Source organism: Diadema setosum, chromosome 2, assembly GCF_964275005.1.
Source record: "Diadema setosum chromosome 2, eeDiaSeto1, whole genome shotgun sequence".
Lineage (NCBI taxonomy): Eukaryota > Metazoa > Echinodermata > Echinoidea > Diadematoida > Diadematidae > Diadema > Diadema setosum.
This window is the reverse complement of record NC_092686.1, coordinates 38,636,937-38,656,592: the sequence shown is the minus strand read 5'-3', so window position 1 is coordinate 38,656,592 and position 19,656 is coordinate 38,636,937. Positions and strand designations below refer to the sequence as shown.

Genomic DNA, 19,656 nt, shown 5'->3' with positions numbered 1-19,656 from the left:
GATCTTCAATATTCCAAGATGTAACATGGCTAGGAGGGGCCGGCCACATGCATTTGTAATCCTGCTTTGCCACCATTAAAGAGACATCGTTTTGAAAACCAATGGGATCAGGAGCATCCAGAGAAGGCGAGGAGGCAGGGGATCATGGATCATCCCCAACGACAGTTCAAAGTTCATCGCCAAGAGATGGGGCACGTCGTCGGAGAGGTACAAGCACTGTAGCATTGGCACATATTGATGCAAGTAGAATGAGTATATCTATGGTATATATATAGGTGCAATTTAATTGTTAGTCCTTATGCCAGCACTTGGGTTCCATCAAGCCCATCTTTAACCTACAGTAGGCCTACTCCAGTCCAGATCACCACAGGAGAGGCTGATGTACAAATATACCCTGTGTTAAGCAAGGGAGTGCAATGTTTAAACAGTACTGTAAAAGAGAATATTTTCGTGCGACTAATTTTTCGCGCTTGACCCGGTACCAGGTAAGAAGAGTTTTGCATGTTTTTAATTCCGCGAAATCAAGACAGTAAGTACGGGAATATATGGCAGGCAAAAATATTTGCGTGCTTTTATTTTTGCAATAGTTTCTGGTTCCACGAAAAGCGCGAAAATATCAACATCATGAAAATTTCCACTTTTACAGTATCCTGAAAGTGAGGCTAGCCTCTTTGGCTGTGGTGTTGTCGAGCTTGCAGGGCATTGTGATGTGATGTCTTTGGATGAAGTTTATGCTTTCATTTTCTTATATTTTTTTAAAGATAGGGATACTTGTGAGATTATTGAACCTACTCATGTTGCTGGATTGGCTGGGTGCATTTACAACAACAACAACAACAACAAAATGTTTTATGCTTTTTATATGAACCCCAGGTTCCAGGAGGCATAGAGCCAAGAAAGCTGCTCAAGTTGGTCTGACGAAGCTGGGATTTTCCCCATCGGAACTCTGTGTGGATGAAGGAGAGGTGAAGTGTACTTGGTTATTGACCCTATCGTTATTATTTTCTATCTTCTTCTTCTCCTTCTTCTTCTTCTTCTTTTTCTTCTTCTTCTTCTTCTTCATATTATTATTATTATTATTATTATTATTATTATTATTATTATTATTATTATTATTATTGTCATCATCATCATCATATCATCATCATTATCGTCAGCAGCAGCATGGGCTCATCAACTAAAAAAACAATAATTTGAAGCATACTGTAAAATCTGTTTATTCATGGTACATATATATAGAATATCTTAAAGTGTTGTCAAACAAAAGGTTAGCCTCAGATGACTTGAGAATATCACACCAAACCCTCACATTCTTCAACACCTCCATAAAAGATTTATTAAGCACTGGGCTACTTCCATGCTGAAGTGAATAGTATGGTGATGTAAACTCTGACACTAGAGCTGTCATCTACACTCAGTCTGGTGTTGCAGTTTTCACAGGCAGTGGATATAGTGAATAACGCAGTGTAAATGTTGGAAGGAGAGGGCAAGCTTCCTGTAATGAGAGAGTTTTGCTCTCATTAGAAAGTATTAATTAGCATAAACTTTGTTGTCTTCATCATTATCAATATCTTATTCATCATTCTCTTGCAGTGAGATACTGGCATCTACCAGTGAGACTTGTGCTCCTGTATGTATTCATGAAGGAAATGATATTTCTCATGAATTGTGCAATATGTATTGCTCAAAATTACTTTGTGGTAGACATGTATCTTCTATCTGTCTAGCTGAGTGTAACTTCTCATTGCAAAGGCCCTGTTGAGATAATTCCCACCATGTTCAAGAGATGAGAAATAAATGGGGACTTGATGCTATAAAGGAATCACAATTGAATATATACACAGAGGGTCTCCGTGGAAACCAGTATTGTTTGTGTGCTTGCTATTGTTGGTCTGATTGCATTTCGCGAGAGCACATAGCAAACAAAGATGACAATCACAACCGAGATTACTGTAGCTGGAAAGAGATTTTCAAGTGCCTCTCCAAATTGTAATAGTGCAAATATTGGATTCTTCTTTGAAGTCTGATTTTATGTTTCCAACTTGGAAACAAAGTTTCACATGCTATTCAGTGACTGAGGAAGACACAGTGCCCACCATGATTTCAAATTGTATAGACTACACAAATTTTATTTTTTGTTACTGTAATTCCATGTGTTTTATTCGAAAAGATATGGCATTCCAATTGCTGGGCAAATAGCAGTTTTCTTGGAAGAGCAACAAAGATATGATTATTGTCTGCTCAGAATTGAAGGCAAAATGTCAAACCTTTTTATATAAATGTCTTGCGAATGATATGTTGCAGAATTCTCTTGTGCATAAGTATTCTTCATAATCAATTTTCTTACTACCTTGTGAATGTAACTTGCTGTTTTCATTTAGAGCACCATCTGTTTAGAGATTTACAAAGAGCATTGAATGCAGACAGTGAAAAAAGCCAGAAAAATCAGCTCTTCCTACAGGATACCCGCAGCAAGCATTCATTTAACAAAAAAGAAAAAGGAAAAAAAAAGAAGTTTCTTTGGTTGATGATTGTGCTCATGTTCTCTGTATGTCATGACAGGAGGTCCTGTTTCATTGGGGTGTTGGAAAAGGAGCGGGACACAATATCAGACAGGTACTCTTGTTTTTCCCTACAACTTCTATTGATCAATATCTTTGCATTTGCGTATTTGTGTATGTATTCTTCTTGTGTGAAGAATGAAGTTGTATGTATCTGAAAGTTTCCTATCCATATGTGTTTCATGCTTTCTCGTTTGAATCAGTCTTTCCCAAGTTACCATATATTTGATAAATTTGATGTAATACTTTATTGTATCTTACAATATATCACCTTGTTAAAAGATATATCATTATACAACTCTTTTTAGCCAGGTAAGGATAAACTGTGATGTATGATTGTCATGTTTGTCTACACTGATAGTGTTTATCCTGAGTGCCGCTGTCTTGGCAAAGGATGTCAAGGACAAAATCATTTCCAGAATTTGTTATTGAGTTATTCAGTGTAATGTATGTTGGCATATTGAGTTTAGAGGGAACTTTGTCATTGCAATATCCCTTATGATCACATGAATTCCATTTGAGACTGTCGTATCTCTGTGAACCACCCAGCCATGACACATTACAGAACTTTACGACTTTGCCATTACATGGCTACTGACTCTCTCCTTTTTTATGTCAGCTACACATATAACCTGAATATGGCAAGTAAGACCTATTCTCACTTTACCCTGTCCCATCTCTGTAGGTGGTCGTCGATGATGGGAAAGTCTTGCCTGTCAACGGCGGGTTCTTCAGTGGAGAGCCAACAGGCAGTGGCAGCTTCAAAGTTCGTTTCTCTTACTCGGGTGTCTACTCTTTCATCAGGTAAGGTGTTGAATCAGATAAAATGTGATATTACCAAGGCATCATTTTATACCAACAGCAGGAAGAGTGTCAAAGTGTAGCCATCATCTGCAAAGCATTGAAAGTGTCTCAAACAGATGTAGAGTCAAATGGCTTCCTCAGAGCCAGTAGTAAAGACCATACCAGCATGTGTACGGTGTTTTAAGCTCATGTGATTGATGATTGCCCAAAGAGTGAATCATTTCCTTGCATTTCCTTGTGGAAATGACAAGATTACATCCTCGATATCACTCTCCATATTCAATATAGTAAATTATTATCAGTCCCTTGAATAAACGGCTACTGTTAAAGTGGAAATTTTCACAGTGTTGAAATTTTCGCGCAACCAGAAACTAATGCAAAAATAAAAGCATGCAAATATTTTTGCTTGCCATATGTTCCAGTAGTTGAGGTCTTGATTCCGCAGATTTAGAAATGTAAAACTCTTCTTACCCGGCTGTGTGCGAAAAATTAGTCGCGTGAAAATATCCATTTTTACAGTATTTTGATAACTTACATTAAGTTGTTTGGTTTGTTGATTTTCTGTTGGTGATATTGTTTGTTTTTCCTGTCGTTTTTCTCTCTGCAGTGATAGCTATGGCAACCAGGCATCTTCTGCCTTCAAACTCACTGTCGACCCCAGGCCAATAAAGAAGGTTGAGGTCTGTATCATTATACAGTGTAGGTCCTAATTCTTCTTGTATAAGTGCAGTTGGAGTTGTGCTACATGTTAACTCCATCCAAGATATCTTATTTGCATACAATGTAAGATTAAGGCTTCTACCAAGGTTGGTAGAAGCCTGTATCTCACATTGCATGATCTCCCCAACTGATGTAAGTTTTCTGCATCATGGCTTATTTGCATTTTCATCATTTTCTTTTTTGTATTAATTGGAAAGAATCTATTTGCACCCAAGATATAAATGCCCATTTCTATGAAACCGGTATTTTGATGGGATTTACTGTGAGCTCTTCAGACAAATGGTGCTATGTATACTTGAGTGGAGTAAAACACATCTCATGGCATACCCACTTCATATTGCAAACGCCTGTAACAAAGTCAGCAGAGAGTAAACCCAATTCATGGCACGTATACTATTCAAGAGGTGTGTAATGCACATTGTAATAATACATGTGTGCAACAAGAACCATTACAAACTGAATGAGAAATGGCCACTAGGCTGAAAGAAAATTCTTCAATCATTCTCAGAATTAATGTTTATTTATTTGATTATGTAACTATTTTTTTGTGTGTTTGTTTGTTTATGGTAGTCCTAGATATTGATATTATACCTGCTTTTCACATTTGCTGTGACACGGATTGAACATAACAAATGTTTATGTGACAAAGGGTTTAAAAAAAGTTATTATTTTTTTATATTGTAAATGTTGATATTCAAGACTGCTAACCCTTTACCTTTCGCTTGTATGTATCTCTCTATGGTAGATCAAGGAGTGTGGCTTTGTGGAACCAGAGATTCACATCCGCGAGGGGACGATCATCAGGTTCCAGTGGTCCTCCCCAACCCCAGACCGACCCCACACCATCACAGAGGTCAAGCTCTGTCCGAAGCACTTTGGTTGGGTGCGGACAGACACGGGCAGCTTCACCCCCTCCCAGTCAGGCTGGTACAAGCATGAGTTTAGGTGAGTCTGATCATTTGAGAAATCATATTTTGTAAGAAAGTGTGGGATAGATGAATTCAGTGAAATACAGCAACAGATTTCCCAGATATCTTCTCGACTTTGTGCCATGGTATTGAAACGGGAGATATATGTGACTGATGTTCTAGGCAGTGTTTATGAAATGTCTCTAGCAATATAAAGGTGAGAATGTTTTGTTTGTTTGTTTGTTTGTTTGTCTTTAGAGAAAGAGAGAGACAGCAACATTTTTAATATTTTCTGAACCAAACAAAACGTAGAGATGTCCACATAAGTCTCACAAATTGTTTGGCTTCACATGTGGTTTTGACAAGCCCATAGGACACATTGCTTGTTGACTGTATATTATAATTTCTTGATGTAATTTTAATTTCCCTCAAATTTGTTTCACTGATGGCATTCAAAAGATGGAATCATCTGTAGAGTACATTCAAAATTGATGGTAGTGAGTAGATTAGTTTGAAATCGGATAGGCAGCCCAAGAAAATAATAATACTCATAGACAACACAGACCTACAAGTACACCCTATACATGTGAAGATAGAATAAGATCGTAAATTTTTGCTACTCACACTAGATCACTGGGATGCCAAATAGGTAGACCTGTGGAATCATTCAGCTTCTCTTGTTTTTTGCATGGACAGGGAGCCTGGGATATTCTACTTCCTCACCGAGGCTGAGGAGGGAGAAGCCAGGAACCACCTGTGCGTGGTGGAGGTGGAGTCTGGACAGAGGCAGCACTGGATTGATGTGACCGACGTCAGATTCAATCCCCGCCTCCTCACCATCCAGGAGGGGGAGCGGGTGTGGTGGTCATGGGACAGATTTCAGGTACGCCCAGATCTGAAGTTTGTCTGTTGAGGGGTCAATGCACAAAGCCATTGGGGAGCTCTTCTTCTTAGTTATACGATGCATCACTGTTTGAATGTGATGCAATGCCATGCCTGTCATGTGGAAGCTGTATTTCATTTTTAAATGTCATGGTTGTGACGAAATTTTTTTTTCTTTAAAGATGCTTGGTGCTAGGAGTTCATTTCATTGTATTTCCACTGGTCACACAGTGTTCACTTTTTCATGCATCACTGTAAATGACAAGAGTTGTATTTCTTGTCTTTTACCTGATACATCTTGCTTGACTCTTGCTTAGTAACTTCACAAGTTTAACTAGCTCCATCATCCTTGAAAGTGATACAACACAATTTTATCCTGGAAATTCGACATTTTCCCCCTGTGTTATCTTTGTTTACATACCCTGACTATTGATCTAAGAAAAAAGTTTGGGAACAAGTGCAGTTGTTTGTTTTTCTAGGTAGCATGATCACACACAGAAGTTAACCCCCACCCTTTCCTACAAAAAAAAAAAAAAAGAAAGAAAAGAAGATATATATATATATATATATATATATATATATATATATATACTTGATATCTGTTTCATGTGTGTATACCTTATGTATTTGGTCTGTTCACAGTGTCTCAAAAAGCACAAGATCATACAGGTAGAGCTGCCTTCAGGTCACGATGTGTCCAATCCTTTCCCCAGAGTTGTCAGGGGTGGATTCGTCAGTGGACCTCCAAGGTTAGTAGTTTGACCAGCTACGTGAGCATGAATGTTTGTTGGAATCGTTCTGCAAATCTGGTTTGAAAATGTATGTTTGCTAATGTACTGAAACTACATCATAGTTTTGCATTTCAAACTATCAGGAATGATTGACTGCCAGTATCCCAATTTGTAACTGAACACCAGTTTGTAAAAAAAGCAACAAGATTTGACAATTTAAACATCAAATTGATCACACTTCTTGTATCAGAGTACACATGTAGCGTGTAGTAATGAAAGGGAAGACTGCACCAAATCTATATCAATATGTCTGTCTGTACCTAAACTTCATCACAACCTTTCATGCAGTGTAGGTACAATGTATCTGCTCAAATAGCAATTTGTTTGCACAATAACTGCTTGGAGTGTCAGAATGATAGTTCTATCTCTATTTTAGATAAAGGATCCCGAAGTAAGATGAAATGGCATGGTCATTGTGTCATAAAAAATGTTGTAATTGCTATCAAGCGGCCTGTACCTTTTCTATTTCTCCATTAAAGGGATCATATAGTTTTGGTTGAGACCTAATTTCAGGTTTCTAAAATTTTTGGTGAGATAATGAGAAACCTTTTATAGAATATGAAAGAGCATGTAATTCTATGAGGAATTCAACATTTATTTTATGAAAATTTGTTTTGAAGTGGCTGAGATATCCAAAAAAGAGCGATTCTAATAAAGTATGGGACCCACACTTTATTACGATCGCTTTGTTTTACATGTACTTTGTTTGTGGATGTTTCAGTCAACCCAAACCCGATTTTCAACAAATAAACTTTGAATTCCTCTTAAATGGTATGCTCTGTACTATATCATAATTGTTTTCTTAGTATCTCGCAAAAAGTTAAAAGACCAATTCTCATCTCCACCAATACTGTACCATCCCTTCAAATTAGTCACTGGTGTCATTGCAGTCTTCCCTTTTAGAAGTTTTGTTGCACGATTCATCCTACTCTTGTAGGATGTCATTGAGACTGCGGTCTTGTCTTACAGTCTTGTCTTACAGTCTTTCGTAATTCTACTTCATTGACTCCATAGTCGTAGGGGAATGCTGTCCCACGTCTTTGACAAGCCGGGCGTTTTCTACTACTGTGACAACAACTATGAAGATGTGAGGGAGTACCTGGGAGTGGTTGTCGTCAAACCCAAGCCAAAGTGTCACCCCATTGAAGTCACGGCTGATGGCTTCTACCCGGGTAAGTGATGAAGAAGGCCAGGCACCAGGTTGAAGTTCTCCTTACACGTGGTGCCTGTTTTATGAAAGTGTTTGTGATAATTGCAACTTGCTATCGATAACAGTTACTGTGTTAATGTGTGGAATACTCAAATGTGATTGGTTTTTGCTTGATCTGTCAAAGCTTGTACAATTATTGCAATTTAAAATGGCTATAACGGAATTTATGAAATGGTGCCCAGATGAATCCACATGTCATCAAAGTTTGAAATAGCATGACCTTAACACACTCTATGTGATAAGCAAGCCCATATCTATGTGTTGTATTCTCATATTTTAGATAATAGGAGCTTTTTTGTTTGTTTGTTTGTTTGTTTGTATGGTACATGTGCAGTCATGAAATTCATTCACTCATACCTACAATGTGCTGTTCTGACTTCTAAAAAGAGAAAAATGGTAAAATTTTCAGCTGGCTTGTATTTTCATTATCCTCTGTAGCAGATAAGACTAGTAGCAAAATGCAAATCATGCCGCCTGCATCTCAGTGAAGAGCTGTTGAGTCTGTAGGGAGGGCAGGAAAATCTTTCTTTGCTTCATAGCATAGGGAGAATATAAGCCCTAGAGGAGAAAATATTGAAGCTTACACAGAAGAAGATGCAGTATGATGAGCAATGTCTATTGATGAAATAGATATTTGGGTTATATCGGGAAAGTTTCACAAAAGTATTGCCATTCGAGCAAGCAAAATATTGAAAACTTATGAGATAATAGAAAAAATAAATTGTTATTTGGACAGCAGCCTCATTATTTATCATTACAGGATATTATTTAGAAGCATTGTTTGCATGGCAGGTTCAGAAAACTTAGCCTTCGAAAATATTAACCATTACTTCAATCGTAATATGTGTGTGTTTGTTTGTTTTTTTCAGTCATTTTCTCTGACTTGTACAAGGATGTTCCCGAAACCATGAAACTGACATGCAACTTGCTCATTTGAGCCACACTGACAGGATTAAGTATAATGTAACAATTAAAACATACAGGAGACAACTGAAAGCCTATCTAGACCTGCAACCATGTTCTTGAACTTGATCATTTGTCCACTAGATCTGTCAGTGATCAGTGCTGGGGACAAAATCGTGTGGACCTGGGACGCAAGCCAGATCCAGCAGAGTTTCTCCATCATGCAGGTGAGATGCCTCTTGCTTTTACAGCCACCATACTGCATGGCAATTTTATAAACCTAGCATGTAATGTATGTTGCCATGTAGTTTTTAATGTTCTTGATTGCAACACACCTATGCTAATCATAAGTTGTTTTTGTTGTTGATTTTTTTTTTGTCATCACTTTAATCAGTAAACCAAATCACTCAATTTGTGACCGGCGACAACAGTTTCAGGCAAAAGTCGGGCATTTTGAAAATTCATTTTTTCACTGAATCACATTGCCCATTTCCTAAGCTTTGCATTGATATAAGACACTTGCATTCTTCGGCACCATAAGTGGGCATGGAAAGCGAAGTAAAATGCACTTGTTAAGTTGTTAGCCTGACAAAATTGCGAGAAAACGGGCTTTGAAGATTCACATCTTTCTCAAAGACAATCTCCGAGCGGCGATGCGAGGTGAGAATCACCCATCCGTACAGTGGTGCCAATCGATGTTAAGCTTCGCCTCTAGCAACCACATCGCCTTCTGATTGGCTCACTGAGAGAGTCAAATTTCCCGGGCATCCTTCCTAGCAGCTCAGCGTATGGAGCCAAAAAACAATGCGGTTCGCTCGGGTTTGTTTTACCATTACGTCTTTCAAGATGGCGGATACGATAATTGCACGTATGGTGTGTATGTGTATGGTGCACGCATTACGCAATGGCATCCACACGCCATGACCATGCGCATGTAACAGGAGCGGGTGGCGCATCCACACATTTACAAATCGCGTTTTCATTGTTGTTGATTTGATTTTATCATTGCCGACCCTTTTGAAGACAGATAAATGACAGTGCTGGCAAAGGTCACGCTTCCTGTTTGTTTTGCTTTTACAAGCCGTGCATAGTATGTTGCCTTGTTTGGTGGTGTTAATTATATCAAAACAAACAAACAAACACAACTCGTTAGTTTCGTGCGATCTTGATGTGTAGTATTTGGATATAACTGGTTTCATGTGACCTCTCCTTTCCTCTCATCTATGAGTCAGTCTGCTGTCATAATTTTTACTACATGTACAAGTAGACTATTGGTTGTTTTTTGTCCCCGCCGAACGAGTTCGAGCAGGGGACTATGAAACGGGCTCCGTACGTGTGTGTGTCCGTGTGTCCGTCCGTGTGTCCGTCCGTGCGTCCGTGTGTCCGTGCGTCCGTGTGTGATCAAAATGTTCAAAATGCTACTCCTTCGCCATTTCTAACCCGATTTTGATTCTGTTTGCTTTATATGATAGCACTACATAGGAGCTTTGAAACTTCTATACAGAATTTCAGTTGTGACCTTTGACCTTGACCTTTGACCTATATTGTACATTTTGCTTCAAAATGCTACTCCTTCGCCATTTGTAACCCGATTTCGATTCCGTTTGCTTTATATGATGGCACTAGGTGAGGGCTTCAAAACTTCTACACAGAATTTTGACCTTTGACTTCTTTGACCTTTGACCTTGATTTTTGACCTATATTGTACTTTTTTGCTACAAAATGCTACTCCTTCGCCATTTGTAACCCGATTTCAATTCCGTTTGCTTCATGTGATGGCACTAGGTGAGGGCTTCAAAACTTCTACACGGAATTTTGACCTTTGACTTCTTTGACCTTTGACCTTGATTTTTTACCTATATTGTACTTTTTTGCTACCAAATGCTACTCCTTCGCCATTTCTAACCCGATTTCGATTCCGTTTGCTTTAAGTGATGGCACTAGGTGAGGGCTTCAAAACTTCTACACAGAATTTTGACCTTTGACTTCTTTGACCTTTGACCTTGATTTTTGACCTGTATTGTACATTTTGCTACCAAATGCTACTCCTTCGCCATTTCTAACCCGATTTCGATTCCGTTTGCTTTATGTGATGGCACTAGGTGAGGGCTTCAAAACTTCTACACAGAATTTTGACCTTTGACTTCTTTGACCTTTGACCTTGATTTTTTTACCTATATTGTACATTGGCTACAAAATGCTACTCCTTCGTCATTTCTAACCCGATTTCGATTCCGTTTGCTTTATGTGATGGCACTAGGTGAGGGCTTCAAAACTTCTACATAGAATTTTGACCCTTGACTTCTTTCACCTTTGACCTTGATCTTTTTACCTATATTGTACATTTTGCTACTAAATGCTACTTCCGGCGGGGACATATTTTACGCACCGCGTAATTTCTACTTTTCCTTGTTTTTCTTTTCACACGATTACGTACATGATATTTGTTTCACTTCCGTTGTCGAACTTTGCGGTAGAATAGTTTGGATAGAAAGGCAAACGAAGAGCACGCACTACAGCGTATAAACCACTATAGCAAGAACAACGGAGCATGTAATCACATGCACGCGTGGACAAAGCATTCCCCAAACGCTGCAACTGGTGTCTCCGAAAGCCGAATTATGTAAATGTGCGTGACGCACCAGCCAATCGCATGCGAGACCTTGCGCCGTAGCAACGCTGGGGATATTGGCGCGGCGTTCGAAAGAAGCTCGAAACTGACAAGTGCGATCCAACATAGGGTGCTTAAAATTCCATTTTCGATAGGAAAAACGTAGTCATATGCTACGAAATTTAGTGTAGATGTAGAAAACATATCAAAGATTCGATTTCTGCAAAAAACCCAAATCGACAAAAATAATGGTAAAGATCTTTGTACCCCGCCTAGGAGGAAATTTGCTATTGCGACTTTTGCCTGAAACCGTTGTCGCGGGTCACATTTGTCAAAAGTTTTGACAAATTGATTGATTAAGATGTCATGATATCTTAATGCCATGTAGTTTTGCATGAACATTATTCTTTTTTCTAAATGTGGCATTAATGTAAAAGTTGCAATGTGTTACAACAGTATTTTCCTTGTCAAAATATAGCCTAGTCCAATATCTGTATGATACACAAGGAGGTTTATGATGGCTCTACAGTTGTGCAATGTTGCGTACATATCACTGTTAATACTGTACATTATGTTTATAGTACAGTTCATTTTGAGACCCATAACTGTTCAAAGAAGCCTACTAGTATTTCTGTGAGGATAAACACAGCATATCAATTTGTTTGTGTGTCATTTTTTTTTTCACCAGTAGATGCTGTTGACGGTTTTATAGTTTTTATGTTTTGTTTGTACATGGCATGTTACAACAGAAAGTACTGGTTCTGTGGGTGCTATATTGCTGGAGGATTCCGATTAGCATTGCCAATGACATAACTCTGCTAGGAAAAAAAAAAAGGAAAAGAGAATACTCCTTTTACATATATCATTTGCCATTCTCAACAGGTGGAGAATTGTGTTGTGGGATCATCCAAGGGGAATGTGTCAGATGACTGTTCAAGTAAGTCTTTGCAGAATAATGTGCATTTATTAACTTTCATGTCGAGAAATATTTTGGCCATCTCAATCATTGTTTGTCCCTCAGAGGAGCAGATACTAAAAAGAATACAATATCTCTGTGACTGCAAAATCTTTGCCAAATGTTCAAGTCGTCATGTGAGCAGCTGTTTTACTGTACTACACCACCGCTGTAGATATCTTAAAATGAAGGCACCGTAAATGCTTTATTCTTGTTCCACCAATCAAGTGCCATTGATACGTGAGACATTGCAATTTATGTAGTATGTACCTAGCCTTTAAGATTACCCATTTCTGTAGAGTGAAGAAATGGTCCTGTGAAAAATATTCATTGTGCCTTTTTATGTCTGAGTTTGATTTACTGTTCCTTTTTGTCAGTACTTAGTATTTCTCGTTTGGATTGTACTTGTATAGTAGTAAAGAGTTTAAAATTTCAAAGCATAGGCAATAACAATATGCACCTGAATATATCATGAGTTTTTCTAGCCCTGAAGATATCTTCCAATTCTTATCTTCAAGTAAGGACTGTGTTCATGCATATTAAGCACTTGAAGACTAAAGATGTGTGAACAGCTTGTGCTGAGAGAGTCATATTAGTTTGTATTCTTTTGAATCTGCATCGCCTTTCTGTACGTGACACCACACACAGCTTTGTGAATGTAAATTGCAGGCTTTTGTTGTGTGGCATGCTCAGAAAAAAACATAGAATCATAGATCATCTGGGTTCCGTTTCATAAAACTTGTTATCAGTAACAACTGCCACATTTTGATGACAAATATGCTCGCAGCCAATCAGGTGCAAGGATTTCAGTAGCTTATAACAACTATCATAACTTGGTATTGATAGCAAGTTTTATGAAACGGGGCCCTGGTATCACCTTGTATGTCCCTCCTCTTCCCCCGCTCCTCTTTACAGACAAATGTGACTTCCTTGATGAGGAACATGCTCTTCAGCTGACCAGACTTGGCATGGCAACCACCCAGCTGGGCTCGATGGGCGTGTACCACTTCAGGGTGGCGGACACACCCACCTCCATGGGTTGCTGCTCCATCATTGTGAATGCAGCTGTCAAGGTGTGTGCAGAATGTTATTGCATGTTTTTGATAAAAATAACAGATTCTTATGATATCCTACAATTTAAGGAGGGCTTTATTTTAGATATGGATTCTACTAATACATCCCACATTCAAAGAATCACCTGTATATTTCTTAGAACCACAAATCTTTCCTATCAAAAAAAAAACTTATCAACTATCAAAAGAAACTTATATTTCATATATTGTGTTTCTCTGTAGCTTTCTACATGGATTTAAAATGTATATTTCTTGTGCTTTCAATATTGATGTGTATTTTAAAAGATGTAAACCTCTGGTTCTTGAGATATTTCTGTGTACTTTCCAAGTTCTTATGAGTACTGGTACTTCTGAGTAGCAAACTTCACTACTACTCCATTACATTGTGTTTTCAGTTTTCATAATTACCAATTATTTATCATTAATGCATTTTGGTGATTAAATTGAATTTTGGACCAAGTCACAGCCTTGACCATTGAATCATAGTTGATGCTTCCATGTTGTGATGTCTTTATATCCCAGCATCATGTCATCAACATCACCAAGACTGGCTATGAGCCCCACCTCCTCACTGTCCATCCTGGTGACCATGTGTGGTGGACGTGGGACAGAGTGCATGGTCAGCATAATGTGGTTCAGGTAAGCCTCTTTTGACACCCGGGGCCATCCCAAGCAAAATTCTCACGCACTGCATCACATGTGTTTCACCTCACTCTTGGTGGTCTCTGTACTACATGAGGTTTATTGTCTCCTACTCGCAGGAAGGCATTTCTCTGTGCACTAGAATAATTGCTGATCAGGTTACAAAGAGACACTCATGCATAGACAGGTCGTTCATTTTTGCTGATGATATTACTTGCTTGGGGGTGGGGGAGATAGGAAAGATAAGTTAATGTATCATGGAATAGATATGATAAAGCATTTGAAAAAATGCACAGACCTTAATGCAAGATGAGCCTTTCTAGACGAGATTGGATTGTATCATTTGCTGCTCCTAGGAAGAAGAAATTCACAATTTGAGAGTTGGATAGTGGAGAAAAGCTATTTTACATAGATGTGAAGACCCCAAACCACACACTTAAAGCCTTTTCTCATTGAAAATAGCACAGTGTATACATGTATGTATGTTCTGTTGGCCAAACATGTTTTTCCCCAATAGACACACATGTAGTTCAGGTTTTAACACAGCATTTGCATTTTTATTTATGATAGGTTTCTCGAGAGGGAGAGTCAATACCTTCTGGGTTCTGCAGTGGCCCTCCAATTGATGGCCCAGGAGCCTTCTATACCTGCTTTGACAAAGAGGGCGTCGTTTACTTTCACAGGTAAGAAAATGTTCAAATTCATGTAAGGCTGAAACAGGTTTCCAAAAAGCTGCCAATGTGGATTGCATTTTAGAGTTTAATAACTTGTCTCTGTAGGAAGTGCCAAGACAGATTTCATCTTACAAATTTTCCACTAGAACAGGACCAGCAGAGTAGGTAGATACTGAGACATTAGATGATTAACGTTTCTTCCATCATATTGAGAATATCCATGTATTATTTTTTTTTCTTTTTGTATGTAATAGATAACATGCATTTGTACTGGTCTTTTATTGAGCTTTTGTGTGTGTATAACTCAAAATGTATTTGCTTTTTCTTTTTATATTCAGTTTAATCTTATATTACACTTTCTTGAAAAATTATAGGTCAGTCTTACTGACATAAGAATTCATGAGTAAAATCAACTGAACTTTCAACAGAATCAGAGGCATATACATTAAGGCTTTAATCCAACTTCATAAAATGAGGTGTGTTTAATATATATATTCAACAATTTTCATGAAAACCTGAAATGATTAAAGTAAACCTCTTTAATGCTCCTGCTCTGTATATGGGAAGAGTTTCATTTTTGTATCAATCATGTCATGTATGATTGTTTGTTTGTTTGTTTACCAGTGCTGGTCTGCCAAAGTTATATGGAGCCATCATGACTGTTCCAACACCAAAGGTTGGTGAAAGTGGTGTTATATGCACTTATCGCTCACAATATGACCTGTCTAATTTGTATGTATAAATTTAATTCCATGATATCTGGGATAACTGTACCTGATATACTGTGTCAATGATCATCCTTTTGCATGCTCGTGTAGACTGCTTTTTAGCTGAAATTCACAAAATATACTTAAATCTAGTCCATAGATTATGAAGATTTAGACTGTATTGATGTGCATGACACATCATGTATGCTACCAGACATCCATTCACTAATGAATGCATGCTGACACAAACGTGTGGGCAAGGTTGCCTATTTTGCCAATGTCTGTAATAGTTCAGGGACCAAATTTCAACTTTGGATTTGAATTAAACCACCTTTGTGAATGTGCCTCATTATATTATGATTCTATTTTCCAAAGTGAATTCTTGAGGGGACCTTCAATACTGTATTATCAATGTCTTATGGCCAAACACAGCTTTCCGTGGAATTGGAGATTCATTTGATGAGATAACAGGGTTTGTTTGTTTGTGGGGTTTTTTTTCTAAAATCCCGGCAATATCTTTAATGTTTAGTCAAAAAGGTATCCTAGTGGTGAGGTAAATAAGCATCTTCACACAGAATGATGGTGTCTACAATGCTGTCTTCATAAATTGTAAAGGATTTGAAAGTACATCCTACCACACGCTCTCTTGTTCTACAACAATCACAGGTGCATCAGGTCATTGCCTCAAAGAATTCCTTGACCCCTGACCCTGTGACAGTCAAGAGTGGTGACTGTGTGGCTTGGGTATGGCCGGTGCTACGCAAGCACAAACTGATCGCAGTGACCAGCACCCAGGAGGTCTTTGAACTCCAGAAATACACTCAGGATTCCGTCTCTCCAAGGTGAGCAATATTGGGACTAAGAAAACTGTTTATTTTGTCATATGCAGTACAAAGTAAATACTGTACAATGTTGAAGTTGTAAAAATTATCAAATTGTTGTGGATACATATGAGCCATCATAGCACTGCTCAGAATGTTTCTTTGTTTGTCTGTTTGTTTGTTGTTGCTGTTGTTTTTTCTCAATTTCTCTGTTTGTCTATTCAACATCTACGAAGATGACCAGTTTGAAATTGATTAATAAAGCTGATCAGATGATTGTTTTCTAGAAAGAAAAAATGGAAAGGGAAGGGTTCCTTGTTACAGAGGAAAAAAAAATGATTTCTGTTGTGCGTCACATTTAACTAATTATAAATGTGTGTACCTTCGTTCCTTTTTCTTTTTGTTTTTCTGCAGGAGATGTTGTGCCTTACAGTTTACCAATCCTGGTGTCTTCCACTACTATAGCAAAGCATTCTCGAACAAAACTGAAAAGTTTATGGTGAGATAATAGTGACCCTTTCGCTGATTGCCAGAAACAATACGATCTCCATGGCATATTATGTTATGGTTGTGTAAGATGCAGCCTGTACGATGTGATTTTGTAGACTTTCATGTGCAGTTGCTTACAGATCATTATGCACCACCTTTGAAATTTCACAAGCAAACATATACTGAGATTCCCAACAATTCCACCAGTTTAAGACTGAGGAAATACAACAGACAGTATGCACAATTTTAGTTGATTTGATACTTGGTACTTGGTACTTGGTACTTGGTTGAGGTCCTCCTGAATACTCCTACCGGAGTTTTGACTGGAAGTGCCGAAGGGTGGACGTTTAAACAATTACTCCATTTAATAACATCTCCTTAAATTTAGCAGAGTCAGTTTGTGTGATTACAGAAGAAGGAAGTTCATTCCATGCTTTAATTGTGCGGGGGAAAAAATGAGTTTCTGTGGACTTCCAGTCTGGAGGATGGTACTTCAAACTGATAAGAATGTCCGCGTCTACTTCTAATAAGCTTGGGTTTAGTGTGTGATAAATAATCAATATCCAGTCTATTATTCAACATTTTGTGAAAGCAAGTCAGGCGATGTGCTTCTCGTCTTACTTGGAGTGACTTCCATCCAAGGGAATTCAGGAGTTGAGTGACGCTAGATTCCTTGCTGTAGGTGTTGGTGACAAAACGTGCAGCTTGTCTCTGGATTCTCTCGATGGATGAAATATTTTTGTCAGTGTAAGGATCCCATGCGGCAACAGCGTATTCCAAGTGTGGTCTTACTAAGGTAGAATATGATTTTTGCTTGACAGTGGATGAACAAAGATGAAAATTACGCCGGAGGAAGTTCAATACACTCGCAGCTTTAGAGGTTGAGTAGTGAGTATGGCAATTCCAGCGTAGGTCGTTTTGGATTTGATGCCTAGGTACTTGATCTCCTTAGTTCCTTGGAGAGTAACACCACTGATGTTGTAGGATGTTTTACATTGTACCTGGAGACCTCTGTCTAGTAACACGCATAAATTCACATTTGGTAGGATTAAACTGCATGCCCCATCTGTGAGACCATTTGACCATTACATTGAGGTCCTTTTGGAGATCACTCATGTCATTCGGTGATTTAATTGGGCGATATAATAAACAATCATCAGCGAAGAGCCTAGTGGTACTGGTGACCTCTTTCTGGATGTCATTAATATACAGTAAAAACAGATGAGGGCCAAGCACTGTACCTTGTGGCGTACCACTCAAGACCGGATGCCATGATTGTGCATTTTGTTTTTTGATTTGTGCATTTTCCAGCAATGCATACCTGATCCTGTCTGCATGTGTCTTGTAGATACACAATTTAAAGGAGATACAAGTGTATGCAGTACAATCATGCACATAAAAAAACAAAAAAAAAAACAAAAAAAAAAGTATGTCACTTCACAGGCCATGTACAAAGTAGCTTGATAAAAGCTACTCCTGACTCTGGCATTTGCAGAATACTAAGAAGCCCTGGTTTCTGGAGATACCACTTCAAAAATCACAATAGAAACTCTGGTATTTTTCCCATCAGTACTTGTGGTGATGCTTGGTTTCCAGCTGAAGCTGTGTTCTAAGCCTTTTTGTGCCCAGGCACTCAAAGTAATCCATTTAAACTTGCCCCAGTTGTTGGTTAGGAAGCCCACTCAAGTGTAGCAATGTGTCTCAGTCTAACACAAAGGCCATGGCGACACAATAGAATTGAGGGGATTAGGTAATCTGTAGTCAGTGACAATTACTTTCCAGACATCAGTGCAAATCTGGGAAGAAAGCACTCCAGCCAGTGACTAATTGGCGAACAAAGCACATTAAGGGTATAAAGTAGCTCATATACCAATAAGACTCTTTCTAATACATGTACATGTAGATATCCTGCTCAGTAGTGAAGCCATTTCTGAATGACTGATGTCGTCTTTTCGTGTCCCCAGTATGAACACAGCAATATGTACATGTAGGTATCCTGTTCAATAGTGTAGCCATTTCTGAATGACTGATGTCGTCTTTTCGTGTCCCCAGTATGAACACAGCAGCAAGGCTGTCTTGAGCAGCGTGGTTGTGAGTGTGCCCAAGGAGGAGACAGTGGTGAGAGTGACAAGGAAGGGGTTTTCCCCAAACTCCATCAACATCAGGAAGGTGAGTTGTCATTGTCGTCCATCGGTTGGGTGACATCACGTAAAGAAGCAGGAGGGCATTTGGCCAGGGGCTATAGTAAAAGTAGCAATTTGTACCAACAATCAATGATGTTTTTGATGATTCGTTTCTTGTGTAGTATGTGTGGAATGTACATTTTGTTGTTATCTTCAAAACCCAACTATTTGCTTTGATCTCCCTAACTGGGAATATTATTTAGTTACATTAAACAATGATTTCATATCAACATTTGATTGATACTGATTACCCAACAGACTTCATCGGAAATTGGTGCTTTTAATAATAAGAATAAACATTTCCTTTTGCATGACAAGAAGGTGCGTATGACTGCTTAATGTATTAGTCCCGCCTTCCAGAGACTAGTGAATGTAATTAAAGGTAATATACCAGTCAATGACCATAGTAAAACAGTAAGGTAAGACTGTATCTTTACTGATTGTAAAATTGAAAATTAATTTCTACCCAAGGGACATACAGTGGTGTGGACTTGGAAGGAAACTAACATGGAGTTCCACAACATCTCCCTGGTAACCCCTCCCAACGTGGACCTCCAGCCGGTATCCATCATCCCCACTTCCAAGGGAGGCTTCACCAGCGGGCCGACAGAGGCCCTTGGTAGCTACTCCCATTGCTGGGACTCGGCAGGAACCTACCACGTCATGTCAGAGGGAGCTAAGAATGAACTGGGTGTGGTCCACGTCCTCGATTCCGGTAGGTC

General features: G+C 38.6%; 1 protein-coding gene across 1 annotated transcript in view; it reads left to right on the top strand.

Annotated features, from left to right (window-relative positions):
• The window catches only part of LOC140244889 (uncharacterized), a 66,913-nt gene continuing 47,257 nt past the window's right edge, over positions 1 to 19,656 (top strand). Inside the window, exons 1-19 of the mRNA XM_072324501.1 lie at positions 1 to 207; positions 874 to 965; positions 2,563 to 2,616; positions 3,247 to 3,365; positions 3,973 to 4,045; positions 4,831 to 5,030; positions 5,690 to 5,876; positions 6,518 to 6,624; positions 7,681 to 7,838; positions 8,924 to 9,006; positions 12,273 to 12,327; positions 13,261 to 13,418; positions 13,941 to 14,057; positions 14,631 to 14,743; positions 15,359 to 15,410; positions 16,108 to 16,283; positions 16,677 to 16,761; positions 18,804 to 18,920; positions 19,406 to 19,649. Of these exons, the coding sequence (XP_072180602.1) occupies positions 102 to 207; positions 874 to 965; positions 2,563 to 2,616; positions 3,247 to 3,365; positions 3,973 to 4,045; positions 4,831 to 5,030; positions 5,690 to 5,876; positions 6,518 to 6,624; positions 7,681 to 7,838; positions 8,924 to 9,006; positions 12,273 to 12,327; positions 13,261 to 13,418; positions 13,941 to 14,057; positions 14,631 to 14,743; positions 15,359 to 15,410; positions 16,108 to 16,283; positions 16,677 to 16,761; positions 18,804 to 18,920; positions 19,406 to 19,649 (2,296 nt within the window). The 5' untranslated portion in view covers positions 1 to 101. The remainder of the gene's footprint in view (positions 208 to 873; positions 966 to 2,562; positions 2,617 to 3,246; positions 3,366 to 3,972; positions 4,046 to 4,830; positions 5,031 to 5,689; positions 5,877 to 6,517; positions 6,625 to 7,680; positions 7,839 to 8,923; positions 9,007 to 12,272; positions 12,328 to 13,260; positions 13,419 to 13,940; positions 14,058 to 14,630; positions 14,744 to 15,358; positions 15,411 to 16,107; positions 16,284 to 16,676; positions 16,762 to 18,803; positions 18,921 to 19,405; positions 19,650 to 19,656) is intronic.